This window comes from Mastigoproctus giganteus, chromosome 12 (genome assembly GCF_048544385.1).
Source record: "Mastigoproctus giganteus isolate SK-2022 chromosome 12, ASM4854438v1, whole genome shotgun sequence".
In the NCBI taxonomy this organism is placed as follows: domain Eukaryota; kingdom Metazoa; phylum Arthropoda; class Arachnida; order Uropygi; family Thelyphonidae; genus Mastigoproctus; species Mastigoproctus giganteus.
In genome coordinates this window covers 41,597,987-41,622,726 of record NC_143586.1, presented here as the reverse complement: position 1 = coordinate 41,622,726, position 24,740 = coordinate 41,597,987, and the positions used below count along the sequence as shown (strand labels likewise).

The 24,740-nt window shown below is 35.3% G+C and overlaps 1 protein-coding gene across 1 annotated transcript in view; it reads left to right on the top strand.

Annotated features, from left to right (window-relative positions):
* Window positions 1–24,740, top strand: part of LOC150076946 (N-acetylated-alpha-linked acidic dipeptidase 2-like) — a 120,966-nt gene that overhangs the window by 1,107 nt on the left and 95,119 nt on the right. Inside the window, exon 2 of the mRNA XM_090386268.1 lies at window positions 23,975–24,239. Coding sequence (XP_090242394.1) covers window positions 23,975–24,239 — 265 coding nt within the window. The remainder of the gene's footprint in view (window positions 1–23,974; window positions 24,240–24,740) is intronic.

Sequence of the window (24,740 nt, the reverse complement as noted above, 5' to 3'; positions counted from 1 at the left end):
ATCACCACTGGCAGATTTTATTAAACAGATGAAAATTTGCCATGAATTCATGAACATGACATATTTTCAGACCATATACTGATGATGAATTATACGCTCAGCATCCCCCACCCCAACCATGAGAATGAATTTCAAAAGTAATATCTTTAGAGTTCAGACAATAAACAGTAAAGCATTCTTGAGAAACATTCCAGACTAGCATGTATTAACACATTGTTCATATTTATAAATTATAAAGATGGAAAAAAAAAAAGAAAAACTATACACGAATAGCATATATTACATGTATTTTTATTCATTCATAATATATAGTATATAAATATAGGAAATTTTGTTTCTAATGGAGAAAGATCCATAAAACCTTTGGTTTTCTGAATTTTTCTCCATTGCTGATAAATCGAATATTATCCAAGTAGTTTTCTTTAAAAAAAAATGTCAATCACGATATATAAAAAACGTTAAAAACTTAAAGTTTTTAAATTTTCTTTGGACAACAGCCTAGAAAGTATAACTGAAAAAAAATAATAATTCTATTAGCTCTAAAACAGTATTCAGAATATCATGAGTTATAAACATCCAAGGCTATGCCAAAACTTAAATTTGTCCCTTGATTTGCATAGCAGTTAGTGTCTAGTACATAAATAAGAACTCTTTATTGCATACAAAACACACACACTAGTAAAAATACTGTTCTTCCTAAATTTAACTTAGTTCTATAAAACTCACCACACTATAGTAAGGTGGGTAAAGGAAAAATTTTAGCATGATTATTCTAAAAAAACAATTAGAACAGAATGACCAATAAGGACATGACTGATTATCTGATACAATTAAAATAAAAATGCCAAAAAAATTACAAATTATATTCCTGTACCATAATTACTCCTTCTAGGCTATCATTATTTTATTGCAATTCCTTTGAAACCCAAAATGACACCTATGATTTGTGAGCTGTGTATAAGTATGAAATTATTCTTTCATTGTTTGCCATTATTGATAATTTTGGTGATATTTTGGGCATTCTGATGCTATGGTCTGGATACAGATGCTAAATTTCTCTTCGTTGGAGTGTGTGATAACATGTTTCTGGAATAGCTAATATTTGGAAAGAGAACATTAAAAGCTGTGCAACTTCATTTTAAGTCTCAGACTAGTAACTTGTTGATTTATTTGGTTTGTTGTTGTGTTTAGTAAATTTTCAGTAGAAGTTTGCTGGTAATATGCTTGGAAAACATAGTTATGTAATTGTGTGTGAAAGAAAGCTCAGTGTTGGCAACTCAGAACCAGGGCAAACAATTTGTACTGTGCCCCTACAACTTAAAATTTATTTCATATTTGCATCCCTAGCAAAAAATGTGTCCAAGGCAAGGAAACATCCAGTTTACTCATGCCTTGGCATGACCCAGCCCAGACATTAGACATTTGTATGATTAATTACTTTTAATCAGAGTTAATGGGAAAAGGTGATACATCTGTGTTCCTGAAACTGTAGAATTTATGACTGTTTGGTCAATTCAGGGGCCTGTATTATACAAAGGGTATCCAGAAAGTGATGGAGCTGATAGTTCTGAGAAGAAATTACTGACATGATACAAAATAATAAGCTTAGTTCTGTACAACTTCCCCATTTATATACTACTCTCAATGTGGAGGCTTTTCAAATGTCAGTTCTTTAGCCTTGAGAATACCTATATAACTATTTCCAGAGATGTTTTCTGATTATAGGAAATAAAGATGTCGAATTAATTCGGTATCTTTATTTCTGTTACCAGATTTGGTGAAATAGATGATATCCATTTCTTCAGTTCTTGCTTCCACAATCTTAAAACAGTGAAAAAGAGATATTTTCATGGTATTTCATGGTATAAGAATCCTGATTCAAAGTAAACAAAGTGGCCTGTTTTCTTACATTTTTCTGTCTAAAGATGGCATCTTTAGAAACTTAGCAGAATGTCTGATGAGAGTGCATGTCCTTTGGCTACATAGTGATTGTAGATAAGGCTCCCTTTTTTAATCAACATTCAAGCAAATATATCACTTTTACAGCACTTCACTGATCCCTTTTTGATCCTTGATTGGATTGCTCAAAGGCTTTGGTTAGAGAATCTTCCTTAAAAGCTCTTTGTACCATGTAAGTTTCAGAATCTCTGGTTTTTTTTTTTTGGGTTAAACACAATTTATTGATAGTTCATTGTTTAAACTTCAAATCCATTCTTTACAGTACCTGACTTGGTCATCCGTCTGGACTGAACTGAGAATTGTAATCTAAAATTTGTTTGTATATACATCATAATTAGATTTTATGTTGATAACAAAATTGAAAATTTTTGTTTGCATCTGTTTGGTGGGGGATCAGTGCTTTCCTAACATCTTCATACCAAAGCCAGCACTTCAGTGATAACACTGCAATCTGAAGAATTATTGCTCTAAAAGAATGTTTCTTTCATCAGATTTAGCTTTTTATGAAAAAGCTTTCCATGTAAAGAAAGAAGCAAAATTGATTGAAAATGTTTTTAGTAGCAAGGGTCAACACAACTTTTAATACTGTCTCACTATGTGAGACAGTGTTTGTGTGTCACCTTTTTTATTATATACCTTATATTAAGTCACTGCCTCTGTCATCAAATCTGTCGATCGCTTTTTCAGTCACTTCAAATTAGCGTTAGAAGGCTGAAACTTCGTACATATTCCTAATTTACATGACAATGCATTCTATCAAAATTTGAGCTAAATCTATCAAGCGGTTCACCGTGTAGCCATTGCATGTCATGTATCGGATACCTGACCAGGATTTCGAACCTTTTCTCCACTTCTTATCTTGTTAGAAGGGTGTAATTTTGTAAACAATCTCTTTTGATGTAATGTTTCCAATTAAATTTTTGATAATCCATCACGTGGTCCACTGTGCAGCTATTAGATGCCTCATATCAGCTACCTGCTTTACATGGTTGTATGCATGTAATACATACATATAAAGTGTGCAAGATTTTATCATCTATTCTTGCATTGTCTAAAGATTGTAAAGGTGAAAATCTTTTCACATAAATTTTTGATCATACATTTATTTATGAAAAATGTATGAAAATTTCTATTCATAAAACAAAAAAAATAAAATGAAAAATAATATAAAAAACAAGTTTTTCAAAAATATACCTTAATTCCAATAAAATATACGGTGTAGCCTTTACCTTATATTTTATCGGAATTAAGGTATATTTTTGAAAAACTTGTTTTTTTTTATATTATTTTTTTATTTAAGCATGAGTCTATATAGCAATACAATGCAGTGTATTCTTTATTATATGCTCAATCTAGATGGCTTGGCAAATGTGAATATGATTTTGGTTTCAATGTTTTTTGGTTAGGTCATGCTGTATTTGTCAGAGTATATTGATCATGATATAATTATATATTAAAAAAAAAATTGGTGGCCTTAGGTATATCTTTTTATTAATGTTATCATGATTAACATGTTAATAACATAAGGAACCTTCACCTGTGTTGAAGTGGTGGCAACTACTCACTTTTGAGATATTGTTACTGCTGTATGTAGCTACGTTAATATTATAGTAATAGCTTACAGTGGCATATCCAGGTGTCATCTTAAGTGGGCATGGTTGAGGCAACATTGTAAGGGCAACCAGGCTTTTGATTTTTTTTCAGAATGCCTCCTGCGTTCTGTTACTTTAATTTCAAATTTTTGGTTAAGGGGGAATATTCCCTCTCTGCCCACCCCTGAATACGCTCCTGATAGCTTATTTGAAAACTTCAGAGAATTTCACTAGCATCTCCCACCTTCCAAAAAATAAAATAAAGAAAAAATTAGTACTGGTTAAACAAATGTGCATATGAAAAATCAATGTTTTCACTTGTGAACATTTTATCAGAGTTCTTTTGTTATTTAACAATGCTACTTATATCTTCTTTTGTAACTTTTATATCTTTTTTATAACTTCTAACAAAGAAAACATCTGGCCACATTTACTTGACTTTGTATTTACAATAAATCTCATACTAATAATGTTTTTGATATATATATATAGATATATATATATATATATATAAATATAACCATACAAATAAATTAGAATGAGAGTCAAAAATAAAATAATGCCAGCAGTATGGCAAGACAAGAGCGAAAATAGTCGAAATTAAACTTAAGAATCAAACCAAACAGGGAGGGAAGAGAGGAGTAACAAGAGTAAAAATATTGCAGCAGAAAATCTCTAAGATAATTTAGGACATCTAATTATAAGAAAAATAATAATTCATTAAATTTTGAAAGCCAATTAAAATAGAAATTTAACGGCGCCCCCTCTGACGGGCACCAGGTCAAAATTTATGTGAAATATCACCAACAGAGATACAGACCACTATAGTAAAATAAAACAAAAATAAATCAGAAATAGACTGACCATTACGCCCCATCTCAACAGAGGACCACAAGGCCAATAATGGTCAGGGAATCACTGCATTTCGATCGCTAGACAAATCGCCGCAAAGGCTGGTCGATCGAAAGATCAGTTCGAATTGAATATGCTGCCATCCATAGTTAATTTTTTGTCTATATAAACTGGTTAAGATTACTTTTGTCAGTAGTGTGGCTTTGCACTGGAGTGCTTGTATCTGTTCTATTTTTAATTTTTGCTGCATCAGGACCACCGCTATTCAAGTCCTCTGCATTGGTGGTTCGATCTGGGGATCGGGTGGCGGACTGATCTTTTGATCGACCAGCCTTTGCGGCGATTTGTCTAGCGATCAAAATGCAGTGATTCCCTGACCATTATTGGCCTTGTGGTCCTCTGTTGAGATGGGGCTTAATGGTCAGTCTGTTTTTGGTTTATTTTTGTTTTATTTTACTGTAGTGGTCTGGATCTCTGTTGGTGATATTTCACATAAATTTGGACCTGGTGCCGTTAAACTTCTATTTTAATTGGCTTTCAAAATTTAATGAATTATTTATTATTCTTATAATTAGATGTTCTAAATTATCTTAGAGATTTTCTGCTGCAATATTTTTACTCTTGTTACTCCTCTCTTCCCTCCCTGTTTGGTTTGATTTTTTAAGTTTAATTTCGACTATTTTTGCTCTTGTTTTGCCATACTGCTGGCATTATTTTATTTTTAACTCTCGTTCTAATTTATTTGTATGGTTATATTTCAAGCATCATGTAGAGGAATATGCTTTTTGCTGCCTCTGATGTTTGCTGTACCTTTTTATTTTATTTTTATCATGAAAGATTCAGTTTCCAACTATTTTAAACATTATTCAAATATATGTATAAGTATATATATATATTTATTTATTTATTTTTTTTTTTTTCAACTACATCACAACTAAACTTTCACCCAAGGCTGTTTTATTGTTATCAAGAAGAGACTATGTTCGACCTCTACAGTGAGAGTAATATACTATAATAATAATACAAAAAATTTCCGTAATAAATGAAAGCAAACTTATACAGCATCAACCAAAAAAAAAAAAACCCCACTTCCCATTTCACCTATCCATTCCCTCCAATAGTTTGACTAGTTCTTCCTTGAATTTATTTAAGCTATTAATTTCCACAACAGCTGGAAGTATATTCCAGAAATCAATTACCTGCTGGCTAAAGGCAAATTTCTTTACATCTATTCTACAACTGTCTTTCCTCAGTTTGAGTTTATACCCCATCAGGTTCGTAATATGAGCAAAAGGAGGAATCCCATCTGCATTGAGCTTGCTCAAACCATTCAAAGCCTTATACACCTCAGTCAGATCACCTCACAGGTGCCCAGTCTCCAGAAGCAGCAATTTCCAGAACAAGCCTTTCTTGGTAAGAACACCCCATTTTCCCCCCCACCAGTCTTGTTTCCCTTCTCTGTACTTTAGCATTAGCATTAGCATTAGTAGAGGCATTTGATGCAAGAAAGCAAGCTTATGCAGCATCAGCCAAAAAAAAAAAAAAAAAAAAAAAGTAACATAAATAAATAAAAATAACCACTTCCACTTCACCCCTCTGTTCGTTCGAAATACCTGTCCAGCTGAGCCTTAAACTTATTTAGGCTATCAACTTCCACGACAAGGGATGGAAATCTGTTCCACCCACCAACCACCCGCTGGCTAAAGGCAAATTTCCGCACATCTATCCTACATCTGTCTTTCCTCAATTTGAATTTATGCCCTCTCAGGTGATTTTTCTGAGCTAGAGGAAGAATCCCATCAGCATTGAGCATGCTCAAACCATTCAAGGCTTTGTACACCTCTATCAGATCACCCCGCTGGTGCCTAGTTTCCAGACACTGTAATTTGCAAAACTTAAGCCTTTCTTCGTAAGAGAACCCCTTTGTCCCATTCACCAATCTAGTTGCCCTTCTCTGTACTCGTTCCAGCAGCTCTACATCCTTCCTGAAATGAGGCCTCCAGGCCTGTATACAGTACTCTAGGTGTGGCCTGACCATTGCCTTATACAAGGGAATAATCACCTCCTTATCCCTGCTAGAAAAATTTCTATATATCATTGACAATACACCATGAGCTACTCTTGCAGCTCGTCTGCACTGCTCAGAGAACTTCATATCTGCCTGCACCACCACCCCCAGGTCCCTTTCATTCTCTACCACTGTCAGTGTAGTACCACAGAGTTGATACGTTGCTCTGGGGTTGCTGTTTCCCATATGTAGTACTTTACATTTGTCAATGTTAAACTTCATTTGCCACCTCGAAGCCCATCTGCTCAACCTTTCCAAATCCTGTTGCAGCAGCATAGTGTCAGTAGTGTCCTTGACAACCCTGCCAACCTTTGTATCGTCTGCAAACTTGGACATTAAGCCTGATATACCATCATCAATATCATTTATAAATACAGAAAACAATAAAGGCCCCAATACTGAACCCTGAGGGACTCCACTAATAACATTAGTCCACGATGAGCAGTGTCCATTGATTACCACTCTCTGTCTTCTCCCCCTCAACCACCCCTTTATCCATAGCAGCAACTTGCCTCCAATGCCACACTGCTCCAATTTGTGCAGCAGTCTTCCATGTGCAACAGTATCAAAAGCCTTTCTAAGATCCAAGTATATAATATCAAAGTTATTCCCTGCATCCAGTTCTTTTGTGACTGCATCATAGTATCCAATCAAATTGGTCAGGCAAGACTTCCCCTTAAAAAAACCATGCTGTGTCCTAGCTATAACTGAAGTCTTGTCTAGATGATCCTGCAGTGCTTCTTTCACCAGTGCCTCCATTAATTTTCCGGGAACAGAAGTTAAACTCACAGGTCTATAATTACTTGTGTCAGCCTTTGATCCCCCTTTGTGAATTGGGGTCACATTTGCACATCTCCAGTCAATGGGTACCTCCCCTGAGTCCAAGGAAGCTCTCATAATTATGGCTAAGGGTTTGCTTACCTCCTTTGCTGCCTCCTTTAATATAACTGGATAGATCCCATCCACCCCAGGTGCCTTTCTTGTGTTTATCTTCAACAATTTCTCCTCCACTTTGCTCTCAGTTATTACAAGATTCTCTAGCTTACTGCTAGAGTTGAATACACCTCTGGCATTCCCCTCGCTGAATAACTCCTCATGTGTGAATGTCGATGCAAAATATTCATTTAGTTTGTTAGCTACCCGAGCAGGGTCATCAACAGTTGACCCCTCGATCTCAAGTGGACCAATCTGATTCATCCCCTTCCTTCTAGAGTTTACATAAGTAAAGAACTCTTTGCTGTTTTTCTTCGCATCCCTTGCCAAGGATCTCTCGTAATCTGCCTTCGCCTGCCTAACCTCCTTTGTAACTTGGTTACAGATCAACTTGTATCTATCATAGGCATCCGTGTCACGTGTTAATTTGTATGTATCCCATGCATTTTTCTTCTCTGCCATATGCCTCATTAGTTCATCTGACAACCATTTAGGCCTAAACCTTGAACAATATTTCTTAGTTGGTATGTAAAGCCTAGTAGCTTCCACGATAAGTTCTTTGAATGCTTCCCATTTTGAATTTGCTGTTGGCAATATCATCAGTTGATCCCACTGTATAGAATTTAAATACTGTCTCAGTCCATTGTAGTCGCCTTTACGAAAGCAATACCCCTTCCCTTTACCCCTAATGGTAGTTACCTCTTTGAGTAACTCCCACTTCAGCACACTGTGATCACTGCCACCAAGTGGTTCATTTATCTGCAGATTCTGAATGCATGAAGAATCACTACTGATAATCAAATCAAGAGTATTACTCCCTCTAGTTGCCTCCCGAACATGCTGATGTAGAAAACAATCATCCAATAAATCCACAAAAGCCTTGCTACTGTGTGAGTGACCAGCCCCCAAATTCCAGTCAATATCTGGGAAATTAAAATCCCCCATTATAAGACTCTCTGATTTACTGGCCCACTCTATTTCTCCGAACAGTTTCTTATTATACTCATCAGAGTCGTTAGGCCTATAGCACACTCCTACTCTCAATTTTGATCTCCCAATGCTTATGTCACACCAAACTGACTCGACACTGCACTGTCCAGCGATGTCGACTGGCTTCACTTCCTTGGATTTTATGTGTTTCTTAATTAATAGCATAACCCCTCCTCCCTTCCTATCCTGTCTATCCTTTCTGTACACATTGTACTCCCCAAATTCCAGTTCTGCATTTCTTATATCTGTGTGACACCACGTCTCTGAAATCCCCACAATATCTGCCTTTGATGTTTTGAGCAATACCTCAAATTCAAATTACTTGTTCTAGCAACTCTGCATCCTTCCTAAAATTAGACCTCCAGACCTATATGCAGTACTCAATGTGGCCTGTCAATTGCCTTATGCAATGGGATAATTACCTCCTTATCTCTTCTAGCAAAATTTCTGTATATCATTGACAAAATCCCATGAGCTGTCCTGGCAGCCTGTCTGCACTGTTCAAAGAACTACATATCTGACCACACAATTAATCCCAGGTTGTTTTCATTTTCCACTATCCTGAGTGTAGTATCATACAGTCAGTATGTTACTCAGGGGGTTACTGCTACGCATATGCAGTACTTACAAATACTTAAATATTCAAAAATGCATTTTCCTTCCATTGGATTTAATCACTACATTAAAAACGTAGGGTGTTTGCACTACAAAATAAATAACACTTCCTTTAGAAATAGAATTGTCATTTGTTTGCAGTTCAGTACCACCTTGTTTCTACAGTTATTGCTTAACTCAGTAGGAGCAAAATAACAGTTATACTCTTATAAGGGATGTATTTATTTTTAATGAAACACCATGGAACCTGAGAGTAAGGATTTTTCTTTCCTTGCTTCTCCATAAAATATGAATGTAACCTCTGTGTAACTCTGCTCAAAGCTTTTTTCCTTTTCATCTTCATTATTAGCCATTAACCTTTTTTAACTATATGGAAAAATCTGTTATCGAAAAAAAAGTGCCAATGTTGATACTTTTAATTATTAAAATTCAAAAGTTTCTCACTCAGTTATTATTTAAATGCAAAGTTATGATTTCTAAACACTCTTTCTTCCACTGTTTAAATACAAAGAAATTGAATATATACCTCTTGTGAATTTTTATTTTATTTTATCATTGTATAATTAAAAATTTATGCACATTGAGAATTACCATCGTATAATGTAATTGGCTGGTATGTAAAAACACTGCTCTTCGTGTATTTTGGTTGATTGATTTCTTTATGTGGGATTTACTTAAAGATGTAAATGCTATCAAGGGTAAAGGGAAGAGTTTTTAAATTCTTTTCAGTGGGACCAACTGATGATATAACCAGTTGGAAATTCTAAATGGGATGTGATCAGGAAGGTAATTGTAAAAGAACTAAGCCTTTTACACCAGCTGAGAGATATTGTTCAGAGTCTAAATGGTTATCAAATGAACTGATTAAGACTAGTGGTAGAGAATAAAAATGCACGGGATGATTAAAAATTGAAAGGAGTACAAAATCTAACAGTAAGTATAAACCAGGTAGTAGTCAAGTCACTAAGGAGTTTATGAGAAGTTTTTGGCTAAGAATCCTTTGCTAGAAGGAAAGGGGTGAACCACATTGTTCCACTGATTATAAAGGGCATAACTGTTCATGATTCTATTTATATTGCTGATATGCTGAATAAATATTTTGCATCTACATTCAAACATGAACTTCTTAGGGATGGGATACAAGAAGTTATAACTGCATGCTAAAGGATTCAATCCCAGGGGCTTACATCTGCTGATATCCAGCTCAGGACCCTGGCTTGGCACACCCAGGGTTCCGAGCTGGATATCATCATTCCTCTCTTTCTTAGTGGTTTCCTTCTCTCTCTCTCTCTCTCTCTCTCTCTCTCTCTCTCTCTCTCTCTCAGGGTAACTCAGAATTTTTTTTTTTTTTTGCCTGGTGCAGCAAAAGCCTCAGGCTTCCTTGCACCATATGGCTAATAATGATTTTTTGATAACTGAGAGAAAAGTGGAAAAATTGCTGAAGCTAAAAGTATATAAGGTATCTGGGCCTAATGGAATCTATCCAGTTACATTAAAAAAGTAGCACAAATGGTAAGCAAACCTTTAGCCATAATTCTGAAAGCATCCTTGGATTCAGGAAAGGTTGCTACAGATTGGGGATGTTTGCACATCCCCAATCTGTAGCAACCAGCAATTAGTTATCTTTCCCCTCCTTATTTACAAGGAGGGGCGAGATAACTAATTTATTGACTTGTAAGCTTGACCAAGGAAAATAATTCAGTTAATCATTAAAGAAGTAACATATAAACACCTTGTGACAGGAATGCAGTTATACAGATACTATCATTCAGTAACAAATTAACTGAATGCAAGGAATAATTTTGACATGTACTGTGATTTCATTAAAATTTTTGATACTGTTCCGAATGAAAGACTGCTGCATAAATTGGAGCGTGGCATTGCGACAAGTTACTGCTGTGGATAAAGGAATTGTTAATGGGCAAAGACTGCTGCATAAATTGGAGTGTGGCATTGCGACAAGTTACTGCTGTGGATAAAGGAATTGTTAATGGGCAAAGACTGCTGCATAAATTGGAGTGTGGCATTGCGACAAGTTACTGCTGTGGATAAAGGAATTGTTAATGGGCAAGGAGACAGAGTGCAAATATTGTCCATAATTAATTAATGCTCTTCTTGGACTAATATATAGCACAGTCCATCAGGTTCAGTATTTGCCCTCATTGTTATGACATTGAAAAAAGGCATAGCAAGTTTATGCCTAAGTTTGCTGATGATACAAAAGTTTGCAGAGTGATTAATAACAAGAATCTGAGTATGCTTCTGCAGCAAGACATGGAGAAATTAGGCAGATGGGCTGAGAAGTGACAACTGAGGATTAACATTGATAAATGTAAGGTACTGCATATGGGTAGAAGTAATCCCAAGAATAACATACTTTGAGTGTGGGTGTAACTGAACTCAAGGTAGTCAAAAATGAAAAAGACCTAGGGGCAAAATGCACAGTGCTATGTGAATTTCTTTAGCAGCGCACACAAGCTTCTATGACAGCTGATGTGGTTCTGTTAGTGAAATACATAAATTTTACCTGCAGGGACAAGGAGGCGATTATCCCATTATATAATGTAATGGTTAAGTCACATCTTGAGTGAAGCATACTGGTCTGGAAGACTCATTTTAAGAAAGATATTGGAACAGTTTCAGAGAGGAGCAATAAGATTACTGGTCTGGAAGACTCATTTTAGGAAGGACATTGGAATGGGTACAGAGAAGAGCAATTAGATTAGTCATGGACACAAAAGGATACTCTTACCATAAAAGACTTCAGTTCTACAAATTGCAGCATATGGAAACTAAACACCTATAAGTATACCAGCTTTAAATGGATTGGGTAAGCTAAATGTTGATGTCATCTCTATTCTTTTTTGGATCGCACACCTAAGGGGACATAAATTGAAAAATAATAGTAGCAAGGTTGTTATGTGATATCTGCTTTCAGCCAGAGTAATTTATTGTTGGAAGAAATTTCATCCGGCATTGTGGACGTGGGTAGTTTTATTAGATTTAAGGAAGGATTAGACAAATTATTAGAGGGGATGGACAAAAGATTTTTTTTTTTTTTTTTGGTGCTGTAAGCTTGCTGCCTTGCATCATTTGTCACTGCTAATACTAATAAACTGTCTGCTTCCAATGGTGAACAGACAGTAATACATGTAATTATCTCAGTACATGAGTTATGATCAGAAAGTTTCTGAGAAGTGTGGAGTTTCCTTTACACTTTTTTGATGGAGGAAGCCCTATGTTTCCGCAGGTGTAGCCTGACTGTTCACAGATTGCAATGTAATATATGAAATCATCCCCTGCAGTTCAAACTATGGTTAGATCTAATGAGTGGATGGTGGAAAACAACAGTCGTGGGGTTTTTGGCTGGATATTCCTAAACATTCAGATCAGAGTGAACAGTATTATTGTTTTGATAACAAAACCAATCTCCAGGGTGCCATTTCTTATGATGTATTGCCACACATATATGCTGCATAATGCCTTAGTGTCATGGGGTTCTCAAACTTGCAATACTGTAACTCCCTCAAATGATAAATGAATCTGTGCTCTCGTCATGAATAAAACTAATGATTTCATTTGGGTGTGAATTTGTCAAATAAATAAATACATCATTTACTTTTAATAATTAAATTTTAATCTTTATATCAAATAAAACAATGATAGAACCTAACAAATTTATAAAATAAACTGTTTCATTGGAAATAAAAAAAAAATCAAATGTAAAACTCCCGAGGAAAAATTTAAAAAAAGTGACTTCTTTCCCAATTTGCTCATGATCCCATGGGGAGTTGTAATTCACAGTTTGAGAAACCTTGTCATGGCAAAAATGTTCATTCAGGGTTGTTCTCTATGGGATAAATTTTTGATACATAATTTCATCATGTTGAAAAACCCAACAGCATACTTCTTTACACTGGAATGAACTTGGCATCCTTCAGGCATAGGAATTTTGAACCCTTCCACAAAGACCAGTTACTTTTTTTCAAATTTTACCAGTGTTTTTTCCACTTTTGTTGAGCTTCAAGAATTATACATTGAACTACTGTTTCTTTGTCACTCAGCAGGTAAGGCATAAATTTGGGTGACAGTCTATTAAAAATTCAAATCGTGCATTTGAACGAGATTCTTACCTCATTAATAAACAGTAAATAAATGATAGTGAAATGCATGTACTGTATTTGTGACTAAGGTCCCAAATTTGTATCACATTTCCATCTGTTTTGCTTTATGATAGGAACATTCAGCATTGTCATCAGAAGCCATTCCATTTTTGCACTGTGAAGCCTGCTGAAACGTTAAGAGCTTTACTTTGTTGCCTCTTCAAAAGCAAGTTTTAACATCTCATAGGTTTCTTTATCAGTTTTGTCCAGTTTGAAAAAGAAATTGATGCACATGTTATTGTTCTTTACGGTTTTCTGGAAAACACAAATCATAGGAAATACTATACACGATCTTACTTAACATGTCCCTTTGTGTGGCACATCAGTGGTTTAGAAATAAACAAGTGATTCAGCAGATTGTATTATGTTGTCATTTAGCAGATGAATTTGATACTGACTACAGTAATGCTAGTTTGAAGCTAATTCAGAAACTTTTTAGATCACATCTTGCATAGTGACAGTTTTTATATATATTTTTTGTTAAATTGTACAAAAAAACTTTTATTTTTTGGTTTTATTATAATTTATTGAAGTATTAAATGTGCTATAAAAATACTAATTATAAAATTATACAAAATAATAAAATTTATTTTACAATTTTAAGTGTTTAATAATTTGGTTTATTTACATGCTTGGTACCAGTTAACAGCTCTAAGTATTTCTTGTTGCGTTGAGCAGAAAGTTTCGTATGTGATATGAATGGTTTAATTTAGACATTGTTAATTGATCATGCTATGCTCAATTTATTCTTTCAGTTAACCAAAGTTTCTTTAATAGCAGTTTTATGTTAACAGAGGAGTTCCTCACAGAACTAAAAATATTGTTTAATTTATTTAAGTAACTTAGTTTATATGGTTTCTAACGTTACTGTTAAAATTACACACTCGGTGATCACTAAATTATAACCACTCCATTCATAATGGATTGCGTTGCATAGTTTGCAGTATAAAAATCTGAATAGCTTCCTATGCTGGAGCAGTGATAAAGTAGCAGTTATGGGATGTAGTAAAGATATCACGGAATTTCAAAAGGGAATGATTGTGGGAGCTCATGTGTTGGGTGCTTCCATACAGAAATGGTGTATCTTGTCAATTCCTCATGGCCCACTGTGGTTAAGTTGTAAAAAGAATGGTGTGTTGAACAGGTCAAACCACCTCCCACTGACAGAACTGTAAAGGATTATGCAAGGTGGATGTTCATGGTAAGCAAAGGGTGCAGGGCACTGTGTGGACTCACTGGCAGGTCACTGTGTGCAGTTCACATCAATAAAATATGGGAAATACAAGAACAATATTCCAAATGATGTGCCACACACTCGGACATATGGGGTTCCACAGCAGATGACCCAAGAAACACCCACTGATCATCATTGATGGCAAACACTTTGATGTCAACAACACACTGGTTAGACACTGGAGGACTGGAAATGAGTGTGCTGGTCGGAAGAGCCCAAATACCTGGTGCAAAACTGCGATGGGTGCTTTTGTGTGTGATGCAAGCAACATGGACCCATCGTGCATGGTGCTCACTTTCCAGGCAAATGGCAGTGGTGCCTGCACTGTGCACGAATGCAAGGAAAACTGAAGATATCACCCATCTTGATGGGCCTCCAAATTCATCAGACCTCAATCCAATTAAACACCTGTGGGATGTTTTGGAATTGGAAGCGAGTCATATGGACACACAGCCATCATCTATTCTGACACTATGAAAAGCCTTATAGGCAGCGGCTGCAGATACCTACAGATATCTTCAGGCATCTAATGGAGTCAATGCCAAGGCAAATAGTGGCTGTTATCCATGCTAGCTGTGGCTCAACACAGTATTAGGTAGGTAGTCATAATTCAGTGATCACTCAGTGTATGTATTGTTTGTTATTTTATTGTATATTATTGGTTAAAATTTGATTGACATGAATGCCAAATTAAAGAATGATTTTATTGAAGTATTAAAATGGATTCATGATAATATAAAGTTATTATTAGTCAAGGAAAACTAAGCTCCTGTTAATTAAACCAAATTACTGGGTTGTTGTTATATACAAGAATTTTTTTTTTTTTTTATCACCATAGCTGCTTGCATAATATTAAATATGTACATTGTTCCTATAAATATTTGGAATTAATAAGTAATTTTCAATGCTTGGATAATAATGTTTGATGATACATTTCTTGCATTATCATATTTTGTATCTTGTAAAAAATTTAATGTATATTTATCTTATAATTTAAAAAATCATATTTACCAGTATCTGTTAATGCTATGATTATTATGAATTAGTTAATTCTGTTGTGAATCATACTTTAAATATTTAATGTGAACATCAAACAAATATGATTTAATAATATTTAACAAAATGTTGAGTAAATTTTAAAACTTAGTTGTAGAGGTTATTTAAAATATTGAATAATGGAATAAAATTTATTAAGATTTAAAATTTATATCCTTAACAAAAATTAAAATTTAATCTTTTTGTGAAAAACAGAGAAATTATGATTATTTTTTGTGTTAAAAAATTCTTTATCTTATTACTTGAATCTTAATGGAGATGGATGATTATTTGACCATCCATCTCTATTAAACAAGTATATTGAAATATACCTTGTACGTCTTGAATAAGATTATAAATATTATTGCTTTCGGTCATTGTACAATAGAATAATGCTATATCATTTGTATATCCCAAAATTGCTGTTCATTTTTACTGCCACCTGTTTAACTTTTTTCTATAAGCTGAGAGAGATTTTTCTCTTTTTTCATACAATTTTCAGGCATGACTAGTATATTTCTCCAATAATTTGCATTTCATTTTGTGCTTTTCCAGATATGGTTATATTTATCTCCCATAATTAGCAGTTTATTGTATCAATTAAATTTAGGTGAGAAATAACCTCATGCCATATTATGTAGCTAAAGATAAAGTTAAAAAAACATGGACTGTAACTGCTGTATGACTTGCAGCTTATTTTATGTTTGTTCATGTCTTTTAATGCACTTGACATTGAACGAAATGAACTTGTAATGGTTCAACACTTGTAAGAGCTCAATGCTCCTAATTTAATGTCTAAAATAGTTTATTCATTTTTGTTAATTTAATTTTTGGACTAGTAGAAAATGTTGATAAAGTAAGATTTTGGCCATGGTAGACATGTGTTGTTGTTGCTCATAATGTTACAAATTGCTGTGAGACACTGGCAAGCACTGCTTAATTATAGAATACACAATTTAACTGCATATGTGTAAAGATTCTAGAAATAGAAATATATGGACACTACTGAAAAGTAGTTTTTTTACAGAAACTTAGCATAAAAAAATGTAGCATAGAAAGTAGAGATGCTTTGCATATATACACTGGTATTCAAAGAAAGTGCATCACCCCTTAAAATTGTAATTGTCATCTGAATAACATAAGTACTGTATATGGCAATATTTCTTACAGATTGCATCAGATAAGATTGACATGCGTAGGTGATGTATTATTGCATCAGCTGTTACTTTTGCTATATAAGCACGCTGTGCAAGAGTTGCAGTCATTCCTTGCTTTTGTCAGGATGGCAAGTTACGTGCAGTTGATGCCACGAAGAAACAGTGCTATTGTTGCTTTACATGAGGAAGGATATTCTTCCCGTTATATTGCTTATAGCGTGTCTTGTAATCAGTCAACAGTGAGTAGATTTCTTTCCAAACTCAGGAATACTGGTTCTGCTGATAGGAAAAAAGGAATCGGACACAAACGAGTTTCAATGCCAAAACAGGACCATGTTTTGAAGTGCTTATGCTTTAAAAACTGTAAAGCTTCTTCGTCTGAACTGAAAAGAGAATGGGAATAACATACAGGAGTCGTAGCAAATGCAGTAACAGTCAGAAGAGGCTTCTTCAAAAATGGACTTGTAGCCCGTCATCCTAAGAAGAAGCCCCTCCTCACACAAAAAATGAAAAAGACTCGATTAATTTGGTGTAAGGAGCATGTCAAATGGACCCCCCGAGTAGTGGAAGTCAGTTATTTTCTCGAATGAGAAGAAATTCAACCTGCATGGCTCTGATGGGAGACAAACGTAGACGTGGTGATGTTTGTTAGTTTGTTATTTGGTTTTTAGGAGCATTAGCAACTAAGGCCATATCGCTCCGGGATATGCGGTGGTCATTCCCTGACCTTTCCGCATCCTCTGTATTTGGTGGTGACGGGCTCGAACCCGGGTCCAATCAAGAAGCGTGTGCTACGCACTGCTGCTCCTTCCCACCTGGCTACGGAGGCGCCTGAGACGTGGTGAAGAATACCATCCAGACTGTATGGTGTCTACAGTGAAGTGCCCTGCCAGCCAAATGATATGGGGATGCATTTCATATCACCTGCAGTTTATAAAAGGTTCTGTAAATGCCAGTGGATATACCTGGCTATATTGGAAGGCAAATTGCTGCCAACCATTAGAGATCATTTCAACCTGCCAAGTAACTGCATCTTTCAGGACGACTTTGCTCTTTGTCATTGGACGAAAAGTGTAAGTAGGCACTTCTGTAGTTACTTTAGCTTCATTACTGTATTAGAGGTTTGACAGTAATGTTTACATTTGTTACAGGTGAAAAAATGGTCCATTACAACTCTTAGCTGGCCAGGAAACAGCCCGGACCTGAATTGTATAGAGAACTGTTGGCATCGTGTGGAAATCTGCAGTTGCCAGAAAGAAACCAGAGACCCTTCGTGAACTTCAGGAAGCCATAATTCGTTTTTGGAACCACAAACTATCAGTTGATTATCTTCATAAATTGGATCTTGTCAATGCCTTGACGGTGTGCTGTTGTCATCAGGGCCAGAGGTGGTTAAACTAAATATTAGTTTGCACCTGGTGAACTTTTCATTTTGTTTTTTTATTTAAAATGATAAACTGAAGCAAATTGAGGGCTTCTTATAACATTTCAGCCATAATTGTTGTGTTTACCAAAACTGTTGTATAAAGGTTTCAAATGCTCATTTTGGAATATTTTGAGAGCACCTGTCAAATATTACTTAACTTTGCCTTAACTATTAATAAATATCTTTCATTTATATATTTCTATTTGTCATGTAACATACCATTGTGAAAAAAGGGTTAGAAATGTGAAATTCCTAGGTGATGCACTTTCTTTGAAAACCAGTGTAGTTTATTCTTCTTAAGTTGTATATTTTGTAATTAAACAGTTTTATTTTGCTATCATCATGATGTATAACCCATATCAGTTGATAAAGAATTTATCTTTTATAAATACAGTGTGTGTATATACACAGGGTGTCTCAAAAATACACGGCATAACTTCAGGAATGAGTTATCATTTTATTATTATTATTATTAGCCATATGGTGCAAGGAAGCTTGAGGCTTATGCTGCACCAGCCAAAAAAAAAAAAAAAATTCTCCGACTTACCCTGAGAGAGAGAGAGAGAGAGAGAGAGAGAGAGAGAGAGAGAGAGAGAGAGAGAGAGAGAGAGAGAGAGAGAGAGAGAGAGAAAGAAAGAGAGAGAGTCAGAAGTAGAAAGGAATCACCAAGAAAGAGAAGAATGATGATATCCAGCTCAGGACCCCCGGGTTTGCCAAGCCCCCATACTCACCAGATGCGAGCCCCTGGAGTTCTTCATATGTAGACAATAAAAATATTTTATATCAACATAGTTCCAGAAATGCTTGGTTCCCGAGTTATTAACTGGAATGTCTTATCTCCCGCAGGCGATTTCCTTCATCACAAGGTACTGACAGAATCTGGTGGTTTTCCATTCTGACCATGTACTCAAATCAGGAGCAAGCGGATGTGCACTTTATGTACAGTTTGGCGGATGGCAATGCTCTGGAGGCTCGTCATTTGTACCACGAAAGGTTCCCAGAATGAAGATGTCCAGACAGGAAAATGTTTGAAGGTATCCATCGCTGCCTTTGTGAACATGGGACCTTTACACCTCGTGCTGCCGACAGAGGACGACCAAGATCTGCAACTCCTGAAGTAGAGGAGGAGATTTTGGATGTTGTGCATGCCACTCCTGGAATCAGCACACGCAGAATAGCAACGCAAATGGCTGTTCAACGTTTGACTATTTGGAGAGTGTTGCGAGAACACCAACTGTATCCTTACCATCTGCAATGGGTACAGACATAGATACTGCTGGTGATAGGCCTTGTCACCAGCAGATTACCCTGTGCAAGTAATGTTCTGCCAGCGGTTCTTGCAGCAGTGTGGTACAACTCCTCACTTTCCTGCCTTAGTGATATTCACAGATGAAGCACAGTTCACACGAGATGGAATCCAAAACTTTCACAATCAGCATGTATGGACTGAGAAAAACCCACATGCAATTCTTCCATCACATCACCAACAGCAGTTCAGCCTCAACATCTGGGTGGGTGTTTTTGGTGATAAGTTATTTGGGCCCCATGTACTTCCAAACTCACAGGGCAGGCGTACAGAAACTTTCTGGAAAACAACATGCCTGATTTCTTGGATGACACGCCACTGATCATTCGTCAACGAGCACACTTCATGCACTATGGCGTTCCCGCACATTTCAGCTACCTAGCCCGCAATTACCTGAATCGAAGGTTTCCTGGTTGGTGGATAGGTAGAGGTGGACCAACTGTCTGGCCTCCACGCTCACTGATTTAAACTCACTAGATTTCTTCTTGTGGGGCCATTTAAAGTCATTGGTGTATTCGACTCCGGTAGCTGATGTGGAAACTTTCCACAATCGAATTGTGGCAGGTTGTGAGACAATACGAAACATACCAGGAATTTGGCATCATCTTCGCGAGTCCATGAGACGTCGATGTGAGGCCTGTATTCAGGCAGAAGGTGGACATTTTGAACAATTACTATAAGGTGATGTGAACTGTTAAGTGTCATAGACAGACCTTCAAAACTCGGAAACCAAGCATTTCCGAAACTATGTTGATGTAAAATATTTTTATTGTCTACGTATGAAGAACTCATTCCTGAAGTTATGCTGTATATTTTTGAGACACCCTGTGTATATATATATATATATATATATATATATATTTTTTTTTTTTTTTTTTTTTCAGTATAATATTATTCTGTCTTGTACTGCATGCAATATCTCTTGTAATGCGAATTTGCCATTATAATTTATTAGTGTAAAGGATTTTAAAATTATTTGACATTAAGTAGGATGCTTACAGAATTACAGCTAAGTCTAGTTGCCAGAATGTGTTATTAGTCAGGTACACATATTTAAAAATGCAAAGCATAATGAAACAAACAGTTTTAAGTAAGGCATATTTAAAGGTGGCGGACTGGAGATGTACAAATGTATCCCCAATTCACAAAGGGGGATCTAAGGGTGCCACAAGTAATTACAGACCAGTTAGTTTAACTTCTGTTCTGGGGAAAATAATGGAGTCACTGGTTAAAGATGCATTGCAGGATCATCTAGACAAGGCTACAGTAATAATTCAGACACAGCATGGGTTTGCTAAGGGAGAGTCTGGTAAGGGAAAGATAAGGAACTGGATGCAAAAAATAATTTTGATATCATATTCTTGGATTTCAGAAAAAAGCTTTTGACACTGTTGCACATGGAAGACTACTGTACAAATTGGAGCAGTATGGTATTAAGGGTAAGTTGCTAAAATGGATAAAAGGGTGGTTGAGTGGGAGAATACAGAGAGTAGTAATCAATGGACATCTTCATGGACTAATGTTATTAGTGGAGTCCCCCAGGGTTCGGTCTTAAGTTCTGCAAATTGCAGCTGCTGGAGACTAGGCACCTGCGAGGTGATCTGATTGTGGTGTATAAGGCCTTGAATTGGTTGAGCACACTGAATTCTGATGGGATTCTTCTGTTTGCTCAGATTACGAACCTGAGGGGGCATAAATTCAAATTGAGGAAAGACAGTTGTAGAGTAGTTGTGGGGAAATTTGCCTTTAGCCAGTAGGTGGTTAATTGCTGGAACAAACTACCATCTGTCGTTGTGGAAGTTGTTAGCTTAAATAAATTCAAGGAGGAACTGGACAAACTTTTAGAGAGAATGGATGTGTGAATTTTTTTATTATTTTTTTTTTGGCTGATGCTATATAAGCTCATATGCTTGCTTTCTTGCATCATATGCCTCCATTACTACCACTACTATATGAAAAGTTTTAGTTTCAACAATTGGGAATGGCTCTAGGTGTTTGTTCCAGCAGAAAACTATTTAATATACTTGAGCCAGAAAGCTGGGCTTACAGTATTGGAGACATTGCATGTTGTGCTCTGATTTATCATTGAAACTCGTCTGTATCAATTCACATTCGAGACCCTGCAGCATCCATCAGATTTATTTTTAGAATGATTTGTCTTACAATCCTGTATACTTTGGAGATTTGTGCTTTGGCTGTTCCATCAACACTTCATAGCATTTGATTAGATGATTATGAATGCCCAAGTAGTTTGCAAACATACCACAATTGGAGCAGCCTTAAAATTCAAAGCTATAAAGGCATATTGCCTAAAACTGATTATAGATATCAGCTCTCCTGATTTCTGGAATATGTGTCACTGAAGAATTATGCATCAGACCTTAGAGCCTTTCCCTTCTCTCACTTCACAACAACTGTAATAGGCACCACTTAACTGACTGCTTGATCCCCACCAACATGTTTCTGTCAGTAAAGAACCTTCATGCCAATCCAAACAAATACTAGCAAGTATACATCAGTGTAAGAACTGGGTTTTCACTCGTTGTGTAATGAATTTCACCAAAGATGGACATGCTCTATTTTGTCTTCAGCTGTTTAGTTATCAACTTCTTTATACCTTTTTTATTTCCTTTATATGTGGCAATTTAATTTAATTATTAGCCTAATTTTTTCAGCTAAACTGTTTAAATATTGTAACATAATGTTCAGTTTTCATCATTATTAATTATAATTACTCATATTTAAGTCAATTTATAAATTTATACCTGAAGCTGAGATTTCTATGTGAACTCTCTCTAACTTTAATTCTTCACCCCCGCCTCATATATCTTCAACTACAGCTGATGTTATTGCCATGCATTGGGTTATTTACTTCTAATTCCAAACTATGCAATGAAGATTATTTGTAAGCATAGTGTTGCTAATTCCTGTTTAAGGTGGGATTTATCAATAACATGTCTTTTTGAGGATGAATTCTTTCCTAGAAAAGGATCTCTTGAGTGGAATAAGAACAGGAAAAGGAAATGGAATTATTAAAAATATGAAACCATGCAGATTTTGTAGCTTGGATATCTAAAACTGCTTAGGAGTATTAAATTTTTTTAACATTATAAGTAACAATGTCACATATATATATACGTAGTAAGTGGCTCTGTTACTTATGAGCAACCAGTTTATCGACAACCAATTTAAATTTATATCCAGTTAAGAAAGAGAAGTTTTTGAATGTTTCCTGTCAATAACAGGTGTGATGTCACTTGCATAAATATTGAAAAGTAAAGTGAATTATGGAATGAGAAAACTGTCTACCATAACATGCCTGAATATCTTAATTCTTAATATAATTAACTTCTGGAATCAGGAGATGTACCTACATGCTGCTGACATACCTATTGCATTCAATTTTGTTTCTGTTAAACCCCTCCTTTCTCTATGTGAACAGTTCCTTCTAATCAAAGACCCTGTGTTATCTACCATTAAGCACATTCTATCAAAGAGAATAGTTCAAATAAATTTGATGATCAAGAGTTAATCAAGGATTCAATGATATGGATCCTGCCCCATGGGGAAGGGTTCCTTATCAGCCATGTCCTTCCAAACTTGCCTTCAAAAACCCATGTAGAATATCTTAGTAAGAGAATTTGAAAAAACTTCTGGCTGATGAAGATTAAAAATATGAAGATTATTTTAAAATAGCTAAATATAAACATACCTTCACTACAGAAACCTGGATTAAGTTTACAAACATGCTCATTTCCCCACCTCCCTGTCCAGATCATTGGCTTCTTGAGAATTTTAATTTTCACTTCCTTGCACACCATTTTGCAGTAATTAAGATTTACTTCATGCTGAAAAAATTACAACAAAATTATACTATGTGAACTGGGATTTTGTTTTATTTGTGGTTCCATCAGCCTGACTATGAAACATGCCATGCTTAACTTCAAACAGGAACAGACTGATAAAATTTGATTGCTACTCATTAAACTCTGCAATATAGCTAATGACTATTGATCTGTGTCAATATCAAATTGATATTGTTACAAATCAGTGGTCACAAACTAAAAAATACAGGCAGATTCATTTTAAAAATATGTGTTCATATAAAAATGTGAATTGTGTTTTCTGTTAACTTTACAACTAGTCATTTAAATCACTAATTTCAACTTGATTTATTATCTTTCCCTACATGTATGCCTTGTCTCTGTTCTGGGGTCTCAGTTGATATTAATACTCAACTTGGGATAATTATTGTTATCATCATTATTGATAATTATTGTTACAGAAATGTATGAGGTTCTGGAACATGATGCTGTTAATAAAGGTACATAGTGTAATAGTGTGAGAATTTGTAGTTATCTCTTGCGTGTGCTGGCTTTCCTGGTTTGGGCACTGCAGTGATTATAACTTCTTCCCAAACATTTGTAAGCCTTTTCTTATCAGTAACATTCAAGAAGAGTGAAATGTTGTAGAACTTTATAAACATTGCACTTATAATAATATTGTTTTTATTTAAAAGTTATGCTATAAGTAATAGAATGTTTTGAGTTCTTCAGTAATTTCATTAGATCATTCCAATTATGTTATTAATTTATTTTCTCATAAATGTTAATTAATGTGATCCATTTTCTTCCCTTCCCTTAGGAATATTAGTTCTAAACCTCATATAGCAGGGAGTGAAGAGGATAAACAACTTCTTGAAATGATAAAAAAACAGTGGCTTGAGAATGGCTTGGACAAAGTAGACATTGTTGATTATGATGTACTGTTATCTTATCCAGATCAGAATAAACCTAACACTGTTGGAATTATTAATGCACAAGGCGAGTTAATATATAATGCACCATCTGGAAATTTTGCTGAGAATAATAAACCCTTTGTTGCATATTCACCACCGGCAAATATAACAGTAAGAATTATATCATTTATTTTAAAAGTTTGGTTTATTAATAAGTCACAGATAGATTTATAAAATCAGAGCATTTTCGACTGACACACACACGGTTTCTGTATTCATTGGTTTACTTTTATCTTGTAGTAGTTAGAATTCAGTAACATTAGCAGATTGAAAAAAAAAATTCTTTCATAATATATTATTTAATTATATATCAATCATCAGCCATTTTCAATCCACTGCAGGGTTGAAAATGGCCTCTCCAGCAACTTTCCAGTTCCTTCTGTTTTGTGCAATTTACAATGGGCATCAATTTACTACCCATGAACTCATGAATTTCATCTGTCCATCTCCATTGTTGTCTTCCAGGTTTTCTTTTAGCTCCTCTTGGGTACTATTCTGTTATTTTCTTAGTCCATCTGTCATCATGTCTTCGAACTATGTGTCCTGCCCAAGACCATTTTAATTTTGGTAAGAATGTTCTTTACTTGAGTTTGTTGCTTAATCCATGTGTTT